The sequence below is a fragment of the Giraffa tippelskirchi genome, chromosome 10 (assembly GCF_054371585.1).
Source record: "Giraffa tippelskirchi isolate mGirTip1 chromosome 10, T2T-mGirTip1v1.2.pri, whole genome shotgun sequence".
In the NCBI taxonomy this organism is placed as follows: domain Eukaryota; kingdom Metazoa; phylum Chordata; class Mammalia; order Artiodactyla; family Giraffidae; genus Giraffa; species Giraffa tippelskirchi.
This window is the reverse complement of record NC_137284.1, coordinates 16807556-16830681: the sequence shown is the minus strand read 5'-3', so window position 1 is coordinate 16830681 and position 23126 is coordinate 16807556. Positions and strand designations below refer to the sequence as shown.

General features: G+C 43.7%; 1 protein-coding gene and 1 long non-coding RNA gene across 13 annotated transcripts in view; one reads left to right on the top strand and one right to left on the bottom strand.

The window, feature by feature from the left end:
- Positions 1-2729: 2729 nt before the first annotated feature.
- Positions 2730-23126, bottom strand: part of ARHGAP32 (Rho GTPase activating protein 32) — a 189903-nt gene continuing 169506 nt past the window's right edge. For 9 of the 12 annotated variants that reach the window (XM_081536550.1, XM_081536548.1, XM_081536553.1 and 6 more), the window contains 11 exons: positions 21535-21637; positions 20035-20179; positions 19486-19568; positions 16677-16784; positions 16074-16219; positions 15259-15454; positions 13709-13854; positions 10982-11053; positions 8072-8935; positions 6417-7390; positions 2730-5251 (listed from right to left, as the gene is read on the bottom strand). In XM_081536550.1, coding sequence (XP_081392676.1) covers positions 2993-5251; positions 6417-7390; positions 8072-8935; positions 10982-11053; positions 13709-13854; positions 15259-15454; positions 16074-16219; positions 16677-16784; positions 19486-19568; positions 20035-20179; positions 21535-21637 — 5096 coding nt within the window. In that variant the 3' untranslated portion in view covers positions 2730-2992. Of the gene's footprint in view, positions 5252-6416; positions 7391-8071; positions 8936-10981; positions 11054-13704; positions 13855-15258; positions 15455-16073; positions 16220-16676; positions 16785-19485; positions 19569-20034; positions 20180-21534; positions 21638-23126 lie in introns of all 12 variants that reach the window. The other 3 variants (XM_081536556.1, XM_081536555.1, XM_081536552.1) reach the window with 3 other exon arrangements.
- On the top strand, positions 13966-20683 carry LOC145524411 (uncharacterized). The gene is made up of 6 exons (XR_014067487.1): positions 13966-14358; positions 15239-15521; positions 15740-16564; positions 17572-18176; positions 19474-19884; positions 20510-20683. It is a non-coding gene; the product is annotated as an uncharacterized LOC145524411 (long non-coding RNA).

Sequence of the window (23126 nt, the reverse complement as noted above, 5' to 3'; positions counted from 1 at the left end):
TAAATGGACTTCGCAGGCTCCTTTTTTTAAACTAAAGGGCGGATTTCAAATGTACACTGTATATATGTATTGCTGCTTCAGGTGTGGTAATGACCTCGTCTTCTATCTCCGCTCACATTAATTGTCCCTCTTCTTCACAGGATTATCTCTGGATATTTCAACCTGACCGTTTTTAAAAAATGCTTTGCTATTATAAAAATGTGCAGGCCCTGTCTTTGGGACCATCACAGGGACTTTCATGTTTTTAGAAGGAAACTGAAGACGGTGAGCTGTTGATAAGGCTCAGATGAAATCTACTAAAAGGAGGTGGCATCTCTGGGGCTGTCACCAGAGTCCCTGACGAGACAGCCAGGGAATATTTATTTCAATCAAACCAAGTTGTGGCATCAGAATTTTGCCAAAAAAAGATAAAATCTGGAGACATGGCTGTGAAAATACCAACAGAATTAAAATTCTGGGTTTCACGAGTAAGGCAGCTCCATTTCCTTGACCGTAGGCTCCATGTCAAAGTGTAAAAGTGCTGACACTTGGTTACTCAATCTGCGACGTCATACACCAACAAGGTGAACTGTGCTGAGGTAAGCTGGCTCACAGTGACCTGCCGTCTACCCGAGATACTAGAAAGGGAAGGCTGCAGGCGAAGTCCTTCAGTAACTGCACCCAAAGTTAAGGCTGGATCTACACTCGGTGAAACAACGCTAGATTGCAGAATTTGTGTTTCACACTTTTGCCAGGAATGAGTCATTTTTCTGTATTCAAAATATGTACCTGATATTTCCAAACTCATAGGACATTAATAAAGTAACCACTTTAAAGAATTAACCTTAGTGTTTATAAAACAGACTTTAGTTTCAGGAGTAAACAGTGTGTGTGACCAATCCACAGGTATGAACACTGGACAGACTTCAGCCACATCTTTCTAGGCTCTCAGCTCCTAAAGCCATCTGTGTCTTGGGGCCACACCAGCTCCTCTCTCTAATCTCCGGGCTGCCTGTGAGAGCTCAGACGGCTTGTCTTCCCTCAAAGCGGCCATCGGTCGCCTACTGACAAAAAGATGGTAATGGTTGGAAAAAAAAATTAGTGCTGCATATTCACCAAAGAGCAAATTCCTACACAGAGCTCCTGATGTGTGTGCTAAACGGAAGTATCCTATCAGGTTCCCTAGCACTGTGACTACAGACCAGGTGGGTCTGTACTGAGGCCTGAATTTCACAGACCTTTTTTATAATTTCAGGATTCCTCCATGATCTTTATTGAATCTCTCCGATCAATTCTGGGGGAACAAAAGAACACCTAACAGAGTATTTCCACATATATTAATAAGTAAATGTGTTGCTCTTAAAACTTTCTTTTTCTAAATATAAACCCTTAAAATGCAATCACATGATTTTTTAGATTTAAAAAAACTGGCATGAATCCTAATCTTTATACAATTTCACAGCAATAATAGCAGCATCAATTTAGCCTCTTAAAAGATTTTTCTTTGCTCTAAATAAATGTTAGTTCCAAGTTTTAAAAAGCCAGAGCAGCAACCATCCAGTAAATGGAATGGAATTCTCCTAGTGTCTTCTACAAACTTGAGCATTTAAAACATGTGAATGTATAAAAATCAAGTATTATTAAGAGTTATGGAATGACATGATTATCTCAACTCATTTTATAAATACAGGACTGCCTTCTGGTCTGGCGTTCGTGGTGGGGTGGGTTGAGAAAATGGAATGCAAACTTTCAAAAGAAAGTCCTGGGTATGGAACATGTTTAACATGTCTGCAGCGTTGTGAGGACTAAACCTGAAATGCTGGTGTGGATGGCAATTACAGTTAAGACTGCAATCGCCCAGGGACAGAGGGAAGACACAACACGGTAATTCCTCGGGACCTAACGGGTCACTGCTCAGAATTCCAGCAGGTCAAATGGGCTGTGCTAAGGGTTATTGCAGGAATGCTCAGTTTACTAACAGATAATAATAACCTGTAGCTACTGTAAGAATTCCCAGGACACCTGGTTTAGAAACAAATTAATATGTAAATTTGTAACCATGGTACATTATGTGTGTCTGTCTCGGTACACCATGCTGGTTTTTCATTGTTTTTTTTTAATGAGAGGAAAAAAAACTGCTTTAGGAAAACAAATGGTGTGAAATACTTCACTAGGATCACAATTTATCAAATATTATCAAGGAAAAAAAAAAGAACTGAAGACAGGCAGCAGCTTAGAACCACTGACATCGTTTTCTGGTGCTAACGAAGGTCACCAACTTCCACCTAAGAAGTTTCTTTAATTCTAACTTAGAAACCCCTCTGCAGTGGGATGAGCCTGTTCCCTGAAGTGTATGGAGCAACCAGGAGAACAGATCTAATGGGTCTGACATTTCGGAATGACTATTAAATGCTTAAAGTCCAAATTCCTTTTGGGGGGGCTATAATTTAAGTGTCCAATAACAGTCTTACGTGAAGGCTCAGGGAGAAGTTTCTCTCCACTCTAATTTAACACACAGCCCTTTCTAAGACGGGGGTTATGACTTGACAAGGAAAACAGGTGACCCTCTGGGCAAGGCCGTGGCTACTGGGAAAGCAAGTGGGAACAGGACAGGACACACAAGACCTTCAGGAAGTGGGCGTCAGCTGCTCTGAAGGACGCAGCAAATGCTAGGAAGGACGAGGTCAAACTCAAATTCCGTTAAAGGCAGTCCTCAGGCTCTTACAAATCGGCCCTATGTGGCAAGTACGGTCTGTAACAAATTTCTTTACTAGATTTTCAACACAGTGCTTCACAATCGTTCAGATCTTTAAATGACAAAAAATGACAGTCTGTAGGTGTAAGAGGTGGTGATGAAGCTGGGAAGGGGGAAAAAGATGGTGATTTGTTTCTCTTATTATTTTTTTAATGTGGTCAGGGGGGCGGGGTTTGTAGCTTTTTTTTTTGGTTACTGAAAAAAATAGAACAGTCCACTGTCCAGCAGAGGCTGCGTCAACTCTATTGCTCCCGGGGCTCATTCTGCATGGACCTGCGTTTCAGGAGGCTGCAAGACCAGCTCTGTGGGCAGGAAGGCGCCCTGCCCCAGAGCTGTGGCGTATGTCCTGCTCTGGGGGTGGGGGAAGCCGGGGGGCACGTACGGGCCCATTGCTGCTGCTCCGAAGCCCCCTCGCTGGTGCTGGGGCGGGGAGTGGTAGCCCTCCAGGTTATCGTACTGGGGCCCGGCAGTCCCCCGGCCCGGGCGCTTGCCGTGAGTGTGGTAGTGGTACAGCATGCCGGGGTCCCTGTCCGCGCTCTGCGGGTGGTGCAGTTTGAGGCTGTGACTCCTCTCTGGCTTAGGGGGCGGGAGCGCGGACTGCGACAGGTGCTCCTCCTCCTTGTAGCAGTCTCTGGGGTGCTTCTCTGCCGCCGGGGGCTGCCGGGCCCGGGGCCGCTCCAGCTCCTTGGGGAGCCGCACCTCTTTGTGGCTCGGTCTTAAAGACTCCGGCCCTGACGGCACGTATTTCCCTCCCGAGTTAAGGTAGCTGACCGGCTCGGCAGGGTCTGGAAGCCCTTTGGGCCCGTAGTCTAGCTGGCCGGCTCCCTGGGGGAAAGGGGGCCCATTCTTCGGGTCGCACAGCTGCCTATGGCTTGCTTCCTGATGTGGCCTGTGCTCGGGTAGGCTGCAGCCCGCGTCGTGCAGCTTTCGGTTCCTGACGCTGCTCTGCTTCTGGGGGAGGCACGGCTTCTCTGGCTGCCCGTTGCCGTACCCGCCCTGGTGGTGGGGCGCTCGCTCCAGCTCCGGCTCCGCGTGCTTCCGGTAGAAGCGGTCCTCCCCCTCCGGGCTCAGGGCCTTGGCCGAGTGCCGCCCCTCCTTGCCCTCGGCCACCGAGAGGAGTCCAGTTTTCCCAGGATCCGACTTGCTGCGCAGGTGGATGACGTAGATGCCTCCCAGGTCGTCCGGCGCGCCGGCCGAGCTCATGTTGTCGTACTGGGACACGACGGGCCCCTTGGCCTTCTGCCGCGCGCGGCTCTCCCTGCGGATGGACTGCAGGCGGTACTTCTCCAGGTCCTCCAGGTCCCACGAGGCGTATGCGTGCTTCGCGTCGGCCACTGGAGGCATGTGGACTACGCCGTGGTCGTTGGCCGGGAAGTAGCCGGCCACGCTGGGCCGGGGGCGCGGGGCCGCCCCACCGGCGAACGCGTACACGCTCTTGCCCTGCAGCCGCGGGGCGAGGAAGGCCAGGTCGCGGCCGGGCAGGCGGTGCAGGGGCCGCAGCTGCACCGTGCCATAGGCGTCCACGTCGCACAGGGCGCCGTCGGGGCTGTAGTAGGAACCAGCCGAGCTGGCGTAGGGGCTGTACCGGTAGTGCACCCGGCCGTTCTCGAAGTAAGGCTGCAGCTGAGTGACGTGGTAGTCCGAGCGGGCCTGGGACGACTGATATGGCTTATACTGGTAGAGGGGTCGTGGGCAGTAGGCAGGCTCTTCATCTGGGGGCACCTCTGTCCTGGAGATGGGGACAGAACGGATCATGGAGGACGGAGGGACGTGCAGAGACTGCACCCGGCGGATGGTGGGGTATGGCGGCATGTCCTCGGGGTAGCAGCCACCCCTGATGGACGAGCTCAGCGAGGACACGTACTCGGCCCGGCTGCACGGCTTCGGGTGGTGTCCAGACACGCTTCTCCCGGGGGCCACGTACGTGTTGTACCGGGGGCCCGTGGAGGCTGGTGGCTCCGACCTGGACGCGTACACTGGGTGCGGCTCCGCTTTCCCGTGATGGGGGGGCACGCTCTGGGGGCGGAACTGGCAGTTTGGGGTCATACTGAAATGCAGACAGTTTTCTGGACTGAAGGGCTCCGTGGTGAGGTCGGGCCTGGAGAACGTGGGGTAAGCAGTCTTCAGAGGGGCGTGCTTGGCTTGTGGGGCGGGGAGGGGCAAAGGCAAGGCCTCTTCCAAGCAGGCAGCGGCGACGAAAGGGTGGTAACCGGCACTGCCTGCCCCATCCGTGCTGCCCGAGTGGAGGGCCGTGGCCAGTCTGCTCTCCATGGTCCTGGCGGGGGGCGCCGGGGTGGGGAAACCACAGGAGGCATGCACGGGCACCGACTCGGCGCGCAGGTGCAGCGCGGGTGCCCGGACGCCTTCCCGCACCTTTTCAGGAAGGGCGGGCTGGGGAGCTGGAGCGGAGGCTGGGCACTGCGCAGCGGCCCCGCCATCCCCAACCAGGACAGGTGCAGGGTCACCCAGGCCCCTGGGTTCAGGCAGCCTCTCCGGAGCTGGACCTGCTCCTTGAGCCTGTTGAAAGATGATAGTACTGTGAGTGTTTTTTTTTTTCGCTTCCCTCTAGGGAATCAAACATTACTGAATTCATAACTCACAAGCTGAGGCCATGTGGGCAGCAGCTGGAAATTTCCCAAGCTGTGCAAAGGTGCTGGACAGGGCAGAGGTCTACCTGTCCCTACTGTCAGGAAAAGAAGGCAGGCCTGTGTGGCCACCTGGTGTGGCAGTCAGCCCATCTTTGGAGAGCTATTCTCATTTAGGAAGGGTTTTCAAGAGATGGGGTGGACCATGACAGATCTGATTTGCTTAAAAGACCACTAGGCTTGAAAACACATACCTGGTCTATCTGTGCAGCTCAGTCTCAACACCAAGAACATTCTGTTAAACAAGCAGTGTTAATTCTACCTGAAGAGTTTTTTGAAGTGACACCCACTACCCAGTGGGCAGTTTTCAGCCCCCAGGCCAGGGAGGGACAGGAAGGGACTTGTCCAGGTGGCATTCAACACAGCCCCCACCTCTCCCTCTGGCTCCAGTGGGTCTGTGGCACTGCCCTTGAGAAACAAGTGGCTGGAAATAGCATCTTCCATAGAGGACTAGATAGTGAAGTCCTTTTAGTCCAAGGTGATGACAAGAAACCTTCACAGTCTGCATATAACATTCTTGCATCAAAATAGGTACTTGACTATTCAACAATCTGCTGGCTAATGCTGAAAAAAAGCAATCCTAAGACACTGTCATCTCTGATATTTCTAGAAAGTTGGTAAGGCATAAAGTCTTCCAAATGTCCTGAGACTACTCTACTTTGGTCGTGCAGATGTGAAAAACTGGCAGAGGTGGTTGGACAACTTGCCCAGAGTCACACTGCGTCAGTGAGGGAGCCGGGAAAGCCCCACAACTCTTGACAGCCAAGGGCCAGCTGGACTCGTGTGCTCGTAATCTCTTTGTAAAGGGAGAGGGTATAGTGAAACCACAGCCTTGGAGAAGCTGCTCCTCTTTTCAGAGAAAAGCCAGCAGCAAGATAAAGGCAGATCCCAATCTCAACCAGGAAGTGTTTCATGGAAATCTGCCATAGGACTTAAAAAGAGATGTCAGATCTCACTCGAGGTAACGGCACACTGTGATGGAGAGTGGCACACCTTTGGAAAAACACTGCATGCCACTGACCCGCCCCACTTCTTACCTTGTGGGGATTGGTTAGTCCTATACTGGCTGCGGCCTGTACCTGCCCCAGGACCGGGGGCTGCTCTGCGGGTCTCTGGGAAGGAGGTAGGGGTAGGGGACGGCTGGCTCGGTGAGCACGCTGAAGGGTGGCGGTTACATACTCCACTGCGCTGGGCTGTTCCGCCACGTCCCAGCTGGCTTCGCTGGCGCTCGCTGTGGCCACAGCTGGAGCAGGCGTCATGTAGGCCAGGGGGGCTGTGCTGGTGTTCTCTTCAGGGGACCCGGAAGGAGGGCAGATTTTGTCCCTAGGCAAATGAGAAGGGGCGGGACTTCTGTCTGCAAGTTCTGAAGGGTGATGGGGCTTATCCACGCTTGCACCAAGGTAAGAAGGAGGCTCATCTCCACTGTAGAAATGGAGCTGATCGTGGTCCACAAAGGAGACGGTCGGCACACTGGTCTTCACAGACTGGTCTTCAGGGAAAGTGATGAGATCATCAGACTTTGAGTCTGTCAAGGGAACAGAAGTGACTCTGGCCTTCTCTGGGTCCCCACATAAATAGATTCGATGTGGCTGATCGCCTTGTAAGTCTGCCGGGGGGGTCTGCCCTGTGGAGTCAGTGGTGCTGGAATGGGTATAGTCACCGGCAGCCACTGTGTCCGGCACTGGCTGGTCACCATGCCCAGGGCCCTTGTTCTGGAGGTGGGGCTGCTCTGCTGGCCTGTCGGTTTGGAAATAGGATTTCTCAAGAGTAACGCTAGAGTAGGGAGCAGGTGGTCTGTCCTCGGCTGCGGCCACCGCTACGTCCCCACAGTGTGCACAGGCAGCTGGGGACGTGCCTGGTCTCTTCAGTGACTGGGTGGAGGCCTGCTGTGCAGACTCTGCTAACGCCAGTGCCAGCAGGCGTGCGACGTTTTTCGGAGGCGGTGGCGGTGGGATAAGAGAGACTGAACTTACAGGAACGGAATCCTGAGGGGGGTCATGTGTGTCTGCTCCTGGGGGGAAATTGGGAAAAAAGAAAGTGAAAAGGTAGCTTGTGTTATCCTACATGGAAAGCTAAACACTCCCCCATTTGATCACTAAAAAAAAAAGTGCCTTCCATATTTCAAAATGGCCATCCGCGATCATCTATCCCACATGCAAACACTGCAGAAAACACATCTGGTTCAGAAGGAAAACTAAACCAGAGAGTGTTTAAGACTGCAATCTCCTCCTGGGTTGCTACAGAGATGGGCGAGGCGGGGAGCCGGTCCCTCATCCGGCTCAGAAAAGATTGCTTAGAAAACAAGCTTCAAGTGCTTGCAGAATGTTATTAAGAATACTTTTTACATTTGATGGTGTAGGCTGGCTGGTTAACGTGTAAGGCTACAATATAAGTAATTTTTTCGGAAGAGAAAACAGAAGCAAGAGCTACAAAGCTGTGCAAAAATTATCCAGGAGTTCTGACTGGGCAAGGGGAATTTATCAAGATTTGAAGTAGGACTGTTGGCCCTTTGGGGGATGTTGGGGCTGACTTTAATTTAGGGTTTTGAGCCATCAGCACCACCTAGGAAAAAACATTCTCTTTGATAAAAGGCTAGCTATGGAGTAAATTTCTCTCCTACAAGGCACAGTTGGCACAGGGGGTGGAAGATCCCTCTTAGCTTAAAGCAAGAATGGAGGAAAACAAATGGTACCTGTCTGAGTCTGTCCAGAAGGTACACTGCTTGAGACAGGCTCATCCTTCCCTGATGCATCTACATCTGCGGCGGCCCCCTGGTCCAGGGGCTGGGCTTCACACTCACACCCTTCCTGGGCCTCTCTCTCGTTTGCTTTTCTCTTTACTACCTGGGTGGGGGATCTACTTATGACATCACTTTCTTCACCACTTTTGTTCCAGGCTGCAGAAGCTGCGTTCTGAGCTGCCGTGTTTGTGACGGGGCCGATGACTTCTGACACTCGGGCAGGAAGGGTCACTGAAATGGGCTCAGATATGTTCAGAGAGGGTGATTTGCTTATCTTCCGTCCAATCTTTGGAGAGAAAGCGTAGACGACCTTTTCGGTGAATGAGGATGGCTTCGATCCTTTCTCTTCAGTTGGGCTCAAGTCCAGGGTGAAGAATGGACTCAGCTTCTCCTGAAGAGGAGACACAGGTTCAGAACTTGCAGTGCTTCCTGGAGTCTGTGACTGGCTACCGCCTGTTTCTGTATCCTTCTTATTGGTACTCTGTTTATCCTTGGAGTAGCCCAAGGAGTCTAAGAAGGAAGCCCCGCTCTCCAGACATTCTGATTCGGCCTTAGGAGGACTGCACTGAAATGACATCGGATCAAAATCCAGGCTGGCTACTCCGATGTCTGGTGGGCTCAAGTCAACATCCTCAGCTGAGTGCGGAGACACAAGGGCTGGAATGTGCAGCAGCCCGACTTCCTCCTCGCTTCCATTGTTGTGGGGCAGGTTGTCGTAGGAATTGCAGCGGTTCCCCAGCATCTCGCCATTAAAAGAGGCGCTCAGGGCATCACTGCTAGATCTGGGTCTTCTGGGTCGGAACAGCTTGGAGTCACCTGGCAAAAATGGGTAGCAGTGTTAGAATATGAATGTCCTAGGGCACACAGTGCCCTGTGAGTCAGCTACTTAGTACAGCAGAGATGCATCAAGTAGAGTAAGGAAACGCAACCTTCTCTTGGGGCGCACAGATGGAACCCCCAAAGCAAACGCTCAATAACAGACACACTTGATACCATTGGAGGCAGGATGCATTGGATGGTTTCCATAGGAAAAAGGACTCAGAACTCTTAGATTCTATTAATATTGCAACACGGACTCTTCTGACTTTGGGCAAGTTTTTCATTTCTTTTCGTCTTGTTTTATCACTGACTTCACACGTGACTTGTGAGGTACAGCTACTCACTTTAAATGGTACTTCGGATAGGCAATAGAAAGAGGGCTTTTTTTTTCTTTATTCTTTTGTTTTTGTGGGGAAATATCCTCATACCCAAATTTCTACAAAACTGAACTTCTCAAAAAAAGTATTTATATTTAGTAAAGTATAATTTTATATTTAGTAATATATCCCTTTCAGATATTTTTATTTTTTTTCTTCAACAAGAACAGGCTTCAAGCTTGTCAGGCAGAGGCCTTAAGAGAGTGGTAATAGTATTACCTTATTTTATGATATTGCTAAACATCCAACTGGTAAGAGAAGTCCTCTATCTCAATCTCATTATTCTGTTACAGTGATGAGCCATAGTGACAAAGTACCATAAAGAGATATTGTCTTAACGCAAATACATCTACTAATGTGCTGACCACTTATAAAATTAATCCCTACTCAAATTTTATTTTCACCTTACTACAAGCACTTAGCCAGTCCATTGCACTATTTTTGAGAACCACTCTCAACTGCAGTGAAATGGAAAATCCTGGAAAATCAGGAAGATGGCAGACACCCCACTGACATGAAAGGCAGGGATCTGTTGAATCCCAAGTAGAGCCATGGGTCAATGAAGACCTGGCAATTAGAAGTTATAAATGAGGATGAGAAAGTTGACCAGGAGGAGGACACCTCCAGGGAACTTCGGAAGAGCACAATTTGAAAACCAACGGATTAAGAAAAGTCTGCAGGAAATCAATGCAGCTCTTGATCATTTCTGCAACAAAGCCTTCTTCCCCATCCTCCCGCACAAGCCAGTCTTGATGTGGGGGAAGTCCTATCTGCTGCTACCTGGTTTTGTCAAAGAAGTTCTGCCTCCTTCCAGGTCAGGACTGATGTAATCTTTGTTCATTTTGGAAGTTAGTACAGAACTGCAACTGTAACCCGACTTACGCTAAATGGAAGCTTAAAAAGTTATTTTCAACATTTTTAGTTTTGTCTAAGTTGCAATCAAATCTTTTTGTACTATTAATCGTAACATGTTGGTCCCATTTTAAGCAGATTTCACTTTCAGTTGCCTTCTCCTGGTAGAAAATCATCCTCAGATAATGAGGGCTATCTCTAACCAGTGATATATGAGATTTAAGGTCACGTTAAATTTGCAAGACAAAAGGTCACTGGTCTGAACATCAATACTGCTTAATTTTATACTCTGTAACAAGCACTGTGCTCTCATTTTGAAATTTAAAGAACTACTACTAACGCCATCTTTTACTGGGCATTAATAAATATAAATGGTTAACTTAAAACACTTCACCTATTTTTATGTAAATTGAATCACAATCATGTCAAAAGTGAAGAAATTAAAGACTAGTACCATATTAAAGCATCAGTGAACAATACTAAGTAGATACTAGTATTTTGAGGCTTCCCTGGTGGCTCGTGGTTAAGAACCTGTCTGCTAATACAGGACACATGAATTTGATCCTTGGGTCAGGAAGATTCCCCTGGAGAAGGAAATGAAAACCCACTCCAGTATTCTTCCCTGGGAAAGCCCATGGACAGAGGAGCCTGATGGACTACAGTCCATGGGGTTGCAAAGAGTTGGACATGACTTAGTGCCTAAACAACAACAACTAGTATTTTTAGGAAATTATAATCTACAGCCTATTTATTAAGCAGTATATCTTTTTATGAAATATATTCTAGAATAAAACAACTGATGCTTTAGTCTTACCATCGACTGCATGGAGAGAAGTAAGAGACTCTTCACTTTTAGCTGAGCGGAGGGTCCCTTCTGCCCTGCCACCTGAAGAATCAAAACCAAACAGTGTGACGTTTTATTCACTCTTACATATGTAGTGAAAGGGGACAGTGTTTTTCTATACGTGTATTTAAACTTTCAAGAATGATTAGATTTTTACAACTGTATTTATTCAATTTTGCATTTTATATAATGTGTTGTATTCTTCGTTTCCTATGTGAAAAATCTCTTTTCTAAAAGAATAATAAACTTCAGAATAGAGATGAATTTTAAAACTTGCTTTTATATTTCCTAAAGACTGGTATATCTTGAGATGATCTCATACTGAATTTAGAGTGCGCCCTAAATCCAATGACTGGTATCCTTTTAACAAGAGAAGCTGCAGAGAGACAGAGGAGAAGCCATGTGAAGACAGAGGCAGAGACTGGAGTGGTATCACCACAAGCCAGGAACACAGATGTCCCCAAAGCTGGAAGAGGCCAGGAAGGATTCCCTGGATCCTTCAGAGGGAACATGGCCCTGTTGACACGTGGATTTCAGTTTTTAGCCTCCAGAACTGTGAGGAAATAAATTCCTGTTGTTTTCAGCCAGTCTGTCTCAGTTGGTGACAATTTGCTATGGTAGCCCTAGGAAACTAACACAGGTCATGTAATTAATTACAAGTGTTGAATTTATTTGTGAAATATCCTCATCCTCTTTCAATCTCTTAGCAGAGCTCAATGCTGCTGACATTTCCCTATAAAGCCCTTCCTTCATGAATACTCACTGGAAGGACTGATGCTAAAGCCGAAGCTCCAGTACTCTGACCACCTGATGTGAAGAGCCGACTCATTGGAAAAGACCATGATGCTGGGAAAGACTGAAGGCAGGAGGAGGAGGGGATCACCAACTCAATGGACATGCGTTTGAGCAAACTCTGGGAGATGGTGAAGGACAGGGAAGCCTGGCGTGCTGCAGTCCATGGGGTCCATATATAAGTCCATGACTTAGCGACTGCACAACCACCGTGTCTTCTGTCCCTGCCGAGGGACCATTGCTTCTCACTCTCCTTCGCGACAGCTCTGCCTCCTCCACCCTCTAAACACTGCTTTTCTCCAGGATTCAGCCTCCAACCTGCTTCTCTCACTCAGCAAGCTCTCCTCTGGCCATAAAAAAATATCCCTAGGGTTCTCACTCTTGGTTTGCTGACAAGTTTCAAATTTGTATTTCTAGTCAGATTAAAGCCCTTTATTGAATTCCAGGTCCCTAGTACTAATCACCTTTTGGACAGGTCCAACTCACTACGTCCAAAATTAACACGTCGTTTTTCTTCCCAAACTCACTACTCCCTTCAGGGATAATAGCAACTCCCTGACCATTTAATCAATACCTGACAATTACCTTTCACATCCTTCACAACCATTTTTCTGCCCACCCTGTCGATTCTGCCTCATAAATACCTCTCAAATCTATTTCCCACTCCTACAGCCACTGCTTATTGCAGATGCTCTTCATTTCCTGCCTGCACAACTGTAACTGTCTCCTGACTTACCATCCAGACTCCAGGCTTATCCTCTTCCTGGACATTCCCCACAAAGTCATCCTTCTTAAACCCAAACCTGATCATGTTACATACTGCAGCCACTCAGTGCACCCAAGGAATGCAGGACAAAACCACACCCCCGGCAAGCACCCTGGGCCCCCGAGAACTGAACCCAGTGTACCATCCCACCCGTACGTTCTTCATGCTTCCTGCTCCACACACCAACGCACACTCTGCTTACCACTTCCTGAAACACTTTTCTCAGTCCCTTGTTCGTCAGGTGAATCCCTACTTATCCTTCAAAACCTGAGTCACAGGTTCTATTTCCTGACCACCCACCTCTCTCCTCATAGGAATTGACCACTCCTGCCATAAATGCCTCACATAAGCCTCAATTTCAATAGCTATGATTTTGCATGAAATTTATTTTCTTACACATATGTCCCAAGTAAGACATGAAGGTTGGGAACAGTGTCTTAATTTTCTTTCTTTCTGCAGAGGCTGCTATCAAAATATCTAGCACATACTTAGTACATGATTACAAACTGAAAGAATGATGAATTAAATGAATCAAACGCTGTATTTCTAGCATTGCCTGAGAAGTAAGCACTAACAGATTCAGAACCTGTTTATAGCAGTAGATTTAAATGATTTTTAAAAGAGCAGTACTTTCAACAACACAGAAATAGATTTATCTATCCAATAAGATACTCTCACTTCAATGTATCATCTAGGAAAAAGACATCTTCTATGGCTATAAGATTTAAAACTCTTACAGGCATGCTGAAACCTGATTTTGTCATTCTTTTAAAAATCTATAAATATATAAGATTAATAAGTTTAAATACCACAGCAGTTACTTTTTATTACCAACCATATACAAACCATATTACAAATATGTTGTGAATTTTTAAACACACTAACACTATATATAATCTGTATAGTTTCCAAAGAAACTGGGAATTTCTATGCACTTATATATACTATGTATTTGGGGATAAGGCATTGGTAGAAGACAGTTCACACATAACAGCACAACGAGGACACATCCTGTTGGTGCCTGTGACAACAACGTGCTGACTGTATGTCCCGGTAAGAGAAGAGCCGTGTGACAGAACGGGAGGTGCAGCCCCCACGCAGGCCGCTCCTGGGCGCAGAGGGAGGGCGTGAACACTCACCTTTCAGAGCCATGGCTTTCATCTCGGAGGGCTCACTCTCATTACGCTGCAACTTCCGTTTAGAAACAGACGACGATTTCCCCAAGTTGAAAAAGGAACGCCAGCTCCCCACAGGAGACTTTTTCATTTTATTTTGAGGCCTCCTCCTAGCAGAGAGAAAACAGACTGCATTAAGGCGTCCAAGAGGCTACCTTTACTCACTGGAGATGAACAAATAATGGAAAGAGGCAAGCAGCCTGGAGAGGCACGGCGGACACAGTCAACACCCGCCTTCCACAGAGCACGCACCACATAGTACGGCTGAGCTGCACCGCTGAAGCAGGAAATGAAAATTAAATGCACGGATGTTAATATTTCTAACTAGTTTCACAAAGATAACTTAACCAGATTTTCATATTGAGAGATAATCTCACAATCTGTGAAATAAGTGAGAATAACACGTATTTAGGAAGCTGCTGCTGCTGCTGCTAAGTTGCTTCGGTCGTGTCCGATTCTGTGCGACCCCATAGATGGCAGCCCACCAGGCTCCCCCGTCCCTGGGATTCTCCAGGCAAGAACATTGGAGTGGGGTGCCATTGCCTTCTCCATATTTAGGAAGAGGAAATACTAAATCTCCGAAAATAAAATAGAGTTGAAGAAAATGATTCCAGGTGTGGGTAAAGAGAATTAAGCCAAAATAGAAGCAAAGCACTAAGAAAAGTAACTAATATATACTGAATGCCAGACACTAGGCTAACTGGTATACATGGTATCTCATTTAAGTTATATAAAACCTTTTGAGGCAGGTACTGTTATTGTCATTTGAAGTACTATTCTCATCGTACAGCTGAGGAAGTAAGAAGTAGAAGTTTAATGTTGTAAAACTAGTAAATGATGGAGTCAAGGTTGGAACCCAGGTCCACCCAGCGTCGACACTCTTGATTACTATTCTATAAAGAGGTTTTTGAGGAAATTATTGAGTAAAAAGTTCAAGAAGCTGAAGACAAACTCAGAATGACAAAGTAAAAGAGTATGTTCTAACTTTCTGTTGTCAGGACCTTTCAGTCGAGGGAAATGAAAAGAATTTAGAAAGGTATACTAACATATGGAAATGAACTTCTATTAGTGCTACCCAATCCAGGGAGCTGAAGTCCTGACATTCTTATGGAGCAGCCAGAGCAGTGACCTGAGACCAAAATTAACTTACAGACATTAGTCTTCTCACAACCAGTTAGTAAAGAAGTTACAGAAACCATGTCATCATCATTTCTTTAGAGAAACACAGAGAATCAGAGCTGGAGAGGACACTGAGAAAGTGACCAGCAGTGGTTCTCAGGCTTTGTCAGTGTGCTCCCCAGCTCTGATTCTCTGTTTCTCTTATGATATGATGTGATGCTTTTTGATAACCGTTAGTTTCAGTCCCCATGAAGTAACATCCACAGTTGAATGAACATGTTTTTCTGGGACTGACAGAATCAATATAGTAATACTAAAATACCAAAGTAAAAGAAAAGAAAATAACAAATAGTCATGAAATGCACATTTTTTCAGGAGGACTAAATGAATTTTACCTTTCGAGTGGGAACTCAATTATGGTATGAAATTTCCCCTGGAGGGCAGCAGGTCCTTCTCCTACTTCAATGTATTTATTTTCCGTCACAATTGGAGAATTGACCTGAGCCTGTGTTCGTGCCTGGGCTTCCTCCAGTGTCAGCAGTTTGGTAGATGGAGACGAGACCAGCAGGGACTTGGGTCTTGATAGAGAAGCTTTGAAAAGAAAAAAAGGCAATGACGAGACTCAAACGTTCTGACATGGGGAAAAATATAAATATCCGTGAGTGTGTGCATAACAATCTGGTTACCTGTCTATCTGTCTATCTACCTTTCTGTATTGTTTTAAATTTTCTTTATTAAATTTTTTAAATGGCAAAAGTAACAGAGCCTTATACTGAGGAATAGAAAATGACATACTAGGTTATTAACAGTGATAGATAGAAGTATAAAATTCCTCAAGTATTTAACTAATAATTTAACTATTTTCCTTTCTTAAAGGATTGCAGACAAGGCCTAGAATCAGTCATGCATTTTTCGTTTTGGGAGGAGTTTTTCTTCTGCTGCTCTATATTACACTTTCACACACATCAGTAATAGGTGACATAATACACTTTTTACGTTCCCTGAACTTAGATCATGGTAGGTCTAATATTTAGTATTCACTAAAAACACATAACGGAACTGTTAAATTGTGAGTTCTGGGAAGCAAATATAAATTAGCTGCTTTCTGCGGAGACAGATTTATTAAACTGAGATAAGAGATGCTGTTCCCTGAAGTGGTGGAGGTTTAAAGACACGTTCCCAGCGGGGAAGAGCGTCCATGTGGGCCTACCTGCCCCTTCCTGAATGACTGCGTTGATCTTCCCACTGAAGAGCACGTCGACGTGGTTGAGGATGAACTCCACAACCACGGACTGAATCCTCACTTCCATGAAAGCTGCTGTCCCACTGAAGCAGGCAGATTCTATCTGCTTTGATCTGTGGGGTAAACAACACTACCATCAGAGGGTCCCCCAAACAGCAGTCTTGAAGAGCATTATCTTTTGGTTTGTGTGTAAATTACAAGTGAACCAGAGGAAGAAAGCACACTTTGACAATGCCTTGGCTAAACCTCGACCGCCTGTTTTAAGGAAGACACTCATAAAAACAACAGATCAGCTTTACTTTTAGAAATTATCCTTGGGACTTCCCCGGTGGTCCAGTGGCTGAGACTCTGCGATTCCAAGGCAGAGGGCCTGGGTTCAATCGCTGGTCAGGAAACTAGATCCCACATGCTGCAACTAAGAGTCTGCATGCCACAACTAAAGATCCTGCGTGCTGTAGGTAAGACCCCGCACAATCAAATAAATAAATACATAAAAATTCTCCTTAAGAGAACACTGAAGAATTAGACTGTTATTTGATTGTTTCTACTTTAGAGTCAAATGCAACTTACCTTAGCAGGTTTGGAGCCCAAACGATTGCTAGGTTTTTTGCATGCATATTTGTGATGGAGCAATAGTCAGCTAAAAGAGACAAGTGTCTCATTAGGAACTCCAGTGTTCTGGAAAATGAAATGCAACATATTAACACAAAGAAACATCAGGTAGTAGTATAGAGCAGAAAAGCTCTACTAATTAATCTGTAAGTTTTCAATGGAAAAACAGAAAAAGAAACACTATAGATCCCATAGAAGTTTTCTGTTGCCTATAAGGTTTAAATATTATTATTTCTACAGAACTGTCAGAGTAGTTGGATTTTATACATAGTAAATTACATCCATAGAATATCGAGAAAAAACTGTCTAAGGCAGATGCAGTAAGAAATGAAAGTTTTTGATAGGATTGGCTCAGAAAATGAAACAGCCTTAGTTTTAAAGAAATCTTTAGGAATATTTGCTCCTGCCTGTTACACATCTAGTTTCAGAGACATCAGTGAAGTGAATCCTCCAAAAGTCAGTTTCCAGACAAACTGTATCATGAAGTCATGGTATTCTATTTGCAGCAGATATGCTAACAAGAGAGAATTAAAATTTTTCTCCTATAAAAGAAAATGACAATATCTCACAAGCCTAAAAAGAGTTAAAAGAAAAATTCCAGCAGGCACCAATGGGGAGACTATTTGAGCAAATAACATGCTCTTGGAACAGAAAGCTTACTCTAAATCCTAATTCCTGGTTTATCTTACATATTCTCAAGTGTGATTCATGTAAACAATTTTTTATAGAGAGAGAAATTTAACAATAGGGCAGAGTATCTTGGAAAATAAAGAATGATCAGCTTAAATGTTAGTTAAGTTAGATAAACACAAGGTATTACCTATACATCTCTCAAAGTGTCCTTACCTTATAGGGATTAAAACTATAAAAGACAATAAATGGAAGATAGAAGTTTAAGAGTATTATATGAAACAGCAATGAAAGTTAAATTGTGGTCAACGTATGAGTCTTCAGGATTCAGGTGAGCCTGAAAGTGACTTGAGAAGAAAAGGAAGATAAGCCGCCACATGAGGAAGAAACAAATACCGTGATAAGGAGAGAACAATTGAAAACAAAACCAAATCTATGATTACCGGTAATATTTTCACAGAGAGAAGAGATTATACACATGAAACAAAAATAGAAAAGGATGCTATAAAGTAGAAACATTCAGAGAAACGAGAAAGAGAGGGAGGGAAGGCAGTTAGTTCTTAAGAATTAAGTGTTCTTAATCATGAAATGGTTTGGAGAAAATCCACATGTGGAAACTGACAAAGAAAAGATAAGAAACTCAAAAGAGTTTAGTTCAGTAGATAAAACAATTCTAGAAAGAGAATAAAGAAAAGGGATGAGGTGTAAGCTGCTGTGAGAACCACCAAGGAAGTAACACAAGAAAATTTCTCAGAAGTTTCCAGAGGGAGAAAGCCCAATGAAAAAGAGCCTGCTCCAAGATGAGTCACCATGGAAACGAACCACGAGGTAGGTTCTAAATTTAAAAGTATCCAAAATGATTTAAACAACACAAAATAGGTCATCCTAAGAAAGTGGCACTCTAACTGGTATCAGACTTTGCTGCAGCATTTTTGCTTAGATGCCAGTGGTGCAATCAAAATTATGGGAAAATACTATTTACAGATTAAAATTCTATAGCCAACTGTCAGTCAAAAGTATGAGAAGAATAAGAGCATTTACATATCAAAGTCTCCAAACATTCACCTCCCACACACCTCCTCTCAGGAAGTTACCAAAGGTGGACACTAGGAAAGCAGGGAGCAGACACAGGGAAGCTGACAGGCAGAGGGTCCAGAGGAGAAGGGGTCTGAGTCAGGAAGAAAGCGCTAAAGGGAGGTCCCAGGAGGCGGGTGAGAGCGGGCGCTGTGTGGAGGAGACCTAGCAAGAGCCACTCTGGACAAGCAGTGGGATTGAAGGCAGCACAAGGGGTGTTTTCATGGGGAAACGCTTCTTTTAAAAGATAGCTTGATACGTTTAAACACACCTGAGAGAACACCCATCGTTCTGTGACTGAGTCAGGAGACAAGCTAGCAACAAAAAGAAACTCAGCAAACCCCAAACAGGCCATCGCTCCATGAAAAACACACGGTTACCCCAAAAAGGGGGGAAAAAATTCTGGTATACTATTAGATTGGGCTTCCCTGGTGGTGCAGTGCTAAAGAATCTGCATGCCAACGCAGGAGACATGGGTTCAATCTCTCGGTCAGGAAAATCCCCTGGAGGAAATGGCAACCCACTCCAGTATTCTTGCCTGGGAAACCCCATAGAGGAGGATAGAGGAGCCTAGCATTCTACAGCCCATGGGGTCACAAAAGAGTTGGACATGATTGAGCATGCATGCACACATGCATGCTATTAGATGTGGTTTGTAAATAACAGTTACATAGATGCAGCAATGTAGAAAATCAACACCAAGCACTCATACAACCATTCTAGGAAGAGGAGAGAAGGGGTTGTGTGTGGTTGTGTGCTAGTGGGGGAGAGGAAAGTTACAACTAAGTCCTCCAAACTATTTCCAAGAGTCCAAGCTAACATACAAATTAAACTGGGCTGTAAAAGTAGCAACAAAAGAGAGGGCTCCAGGGTGCCTGCTGGATGCCAAGCACTGTGCCCAGACCCTGGGAATACAAAGGTAAATATAAATACAAATGTATGGAAAAATGGAAGTTTAAACAGTCAGAACTCCAAGGAAATTTAAACAGTTAGAAACCCCAGGAGCCCATGTTCACACAACTGACTTCTACTTTTGGCCGGCATTTTACAGCACGTCGTTTACCTGTAGTGTGGAGGGGGGAGTTGCTGGATGACATCATGAATTTTTATCAGCCTTTCTTCATCTGTTGCTGCTGAAACAGCATCCTGGAACAACCATAATATAAAATAAACTAGTAGGCTTTGTTGGTAAAAATGAAAGTTCTTCACTTACAATTCAGTTTCACTTTGAGATTCATTGACCTTACTCTCTGGTGCTGAATGATGAGGAGAAACAATGTAGTACCAAGGAAGTAAACTTTGTTCACACACTATGTGGACGCTGAAATCTAATACAAGATAATATTTTTAAAACTTTATGATAACCAACATATAACCAAGGGTTATAGTAAGATTAGTGGCTCAAAGTCAGAGACTGAATGGATGAAAAGGTACAAAAAGTGAGACTGTGGACCAACTAGCAGTAAGTGATCTTTATCAATATTTTCTCTTTAAAGGAGCTGTCTTACTCATATAACTATTTCTTTCATGGGGAAATCAACTTTTTCACATTTTGAACAAAACCACAACAAAACCACAAACAGAACTTGATTTAAATGTGACTGGTACTCACAGAAAATTTCTCATACAGCTGGTAGGTGAGCAGAGGGTTTGGGAGCTCTCGGAAGTATAGCTTACACAGGGAGCCCACGGAATGGATGTCTTGGACGTAGGGTTCTTTTGTCAGGTCGGGAACATGTTCAGAGTCAAATTCATGGCTAAAAAGATAGAAGAGAGACAACAAAACTAATTTTTTTCAAAGAAAAACAAATATGACTCTAAAACAGAAAGAAAAGGTCCAAAGTATTAACCTCCAGCTCAGTGAGCAAATATTTACTTCAAATGACTGTATTTCACAGAAGTTATTCAGCAGTAATTGAATGTCTGACTATGAGACAAGTGTTTTTCTAAATAGAAATTCAGGGCATAGCTTTAATATTAAAATGGACAGAAATCTCTGAAACCTGTGTGAAAGAGCAGCTCTTACCACATAGATCGAAATACAGGACTTCTAATTTCTAACTGTTAAATGCCCAATATTTTGGCAGTTCTGAAAACTAGAGTAGAATGGCAGCTGGTCCATGAATAACTATGTGCAGAAATTCCTCAGATGCAAGAAGTACATACAGTTCAGGAATGTGCTATGATAGAGAGATAAGGAAGCCAGGAACAATGTAAAACAATTCTCTGCCAACACGGAAAGTAAAATCCACAGCATTAAAGTGAGTGAAATAAAAATTGTGCTCAGAACACTAAGGCGGATTAAGCTTATTCTCCAGGAGGTTGACTAATATTAATCTACAGACAGGAGGCCACTTGTCAACCTAGAGGATTAATCTGAATACGAGATTTGCTGCATCTGAAGTCAAAGACTGTACTGTCTTCAGTACCAGAATCAATTTAAGTATTTTGCAAACTTGTATTCTGAAAATAGAAATCAACTCTGTGGTCAATTTAGAATATTAAAATCCTTACAGAATAATGGCAATTACCATGTACCACAGTGAAAAATAAAAGATAAGAACATGTTAAGAACAGACAAGAATCTAATAGATTAAGAAAAAGTTAAAATTTCTATTGGTGTAAAAGATACCACGATTTTTGTCTCTGGGGGTCTAATGGGAAAAGGATATGGAATATGTGACACATACACACTTGAGCACATGCTACACAACTTGGGTGAAAGAAGATTAGAAAAAGCTTCATTCTTATTAAAAATAATAATAAAAAAAATAAACAGGTTCACCTTGTCAATTTTAATTAAAGAATAATTCTATTGTAATGTAAATTTTCATCTATCATAGATGTCACAAGTTCAAATTCAATTTTTAAAAATCTTCAAATATTGCAGAGAAAATGTAAGTATTGAGATTAGAGGCCATGGTTTTCTAACACTACAAATGAAGAAATGTCAAAAACATACACAGAGAACAATATAGATACTGTTTTTTACTTTATCTAAACTATCTTACAGAAAATAATGATTATCAACATAAGTGACTTAATTTTGAATCTGTTTCATTTTAATGAATTACAGTAGGAACAAAAAAGAAAAAGCCATGTTGGGTTTTACCGTAGTCTCTGGATATTGGAGGCAACGCCAGAGAGACGATATATTCCATCCACGATGCCATATCTCTCAATGAACGCTGTGCAGCTTTGAAGAACCTGGGGCACTACAGAGAATTTTGGAAGACATGGATTAAATTGAGAGTATTCAATGGAAACAAAGTCACAACAAATAAGAATGTTTTAGCAAAATGAAAGTTGCAAATTAAAACTATATGGGGTGGAGATTAATCTACCACAAAAAATGATAAGGGTATATTTACTTAATTTCACATCTAAACTAGATAACTGGTTCCTGAATAGTGAAGACTGGCTCTATGTTGTTACACTGAGGTAAGTGGAAGAGTTCATTAATTTTTGGGATACTTTCTCTAAGATCTTCTGCACTAGATTCATTTAGATTATGTTACAATAGCAAGGTGAACTGTTTAGTTCTAACATCATTATAGATTCAGCTACTCAGCTGAATTTCATACTCAGCAAATGGATATGCAAACTTAAATGTTTATCCCAACATGAGAATTACCTACTTTAGGTGCTTTAATTTTTCACCTTTAAACGTTTATCTTTTCATAGTTAATGGTAATTCTAATTATAACCAATAAACATCAACATAATACAAAAGTCAAAGTAATTTCAAGTAAATGGAATCTTTTAATTTCATTTTACCTTTATATTAAAATTACTGACTTTTGACTCGATATTATCAGCTGGTCATGAAACGCACTTCAACAAAAAGCAGAAAGGAAAGAAAGGCTCCCTCGTTACCTCTGAACAACCGACACAAACAACCAGATACTCTGGGCCTACAGTCTAGAACAGAACATTCAACGTTTAGGAGAAAACGTTTTTCTAACCAAAAATCTACAGCAACTGAAATTTGAACTTCATTTATATTTCATTGCAGACTGATGAATTCACAGGCTTCAGTAACTACGTTCATTTCATCATTTTCAGTTACAATCTATGAAAAGAATAACTTGAAAGAACATTATCTGGCCTGCAAAAAACTACTCTATTAAGGATGAAAAAGTGGTGAATGAAACAACTAAGATACTTTAATAAGATAATTTTATCTACTGTATTTCACTTAAATGTATATATCATTCCTTTATTATTACAAAAGGTTTTTCCTCGGTTTTCCTGCCTTGTGTTACTTCCTGCATCCTATCTTTTAAATTCTGTCAGAACCTGTAACTTATATTTAAAACATAAACTCCTTAGCTTTGAATAATTTTATTAGAAAGCAGGTATATTACTGAGCAAGCAAAAGGTGCCAGACTAAGTGCTTAACAATGGATACTCTCATTTACTTTTCAGAGAAATTCTATCATTATCTCCCTTTTCAGAGAGGAAACTGAATCTTAGAGAGATGAGATTTTACACCTAAGGACAAGCAGTAAACAAATGGCACAAATAAGGATCAAACTCAAGCTGTCCAAGTACAGAGTCACACTTTAACTATGGTAACACACTGCCTGGATTTTAAGATCCTTCACCATTTGCACTTATTTTAGTATTACCATATTTCCATATTTCACAACTCTAGGCCAAGTAAAGTCTCATCTTTTACCAAACAAACCAGCCATTCTATAT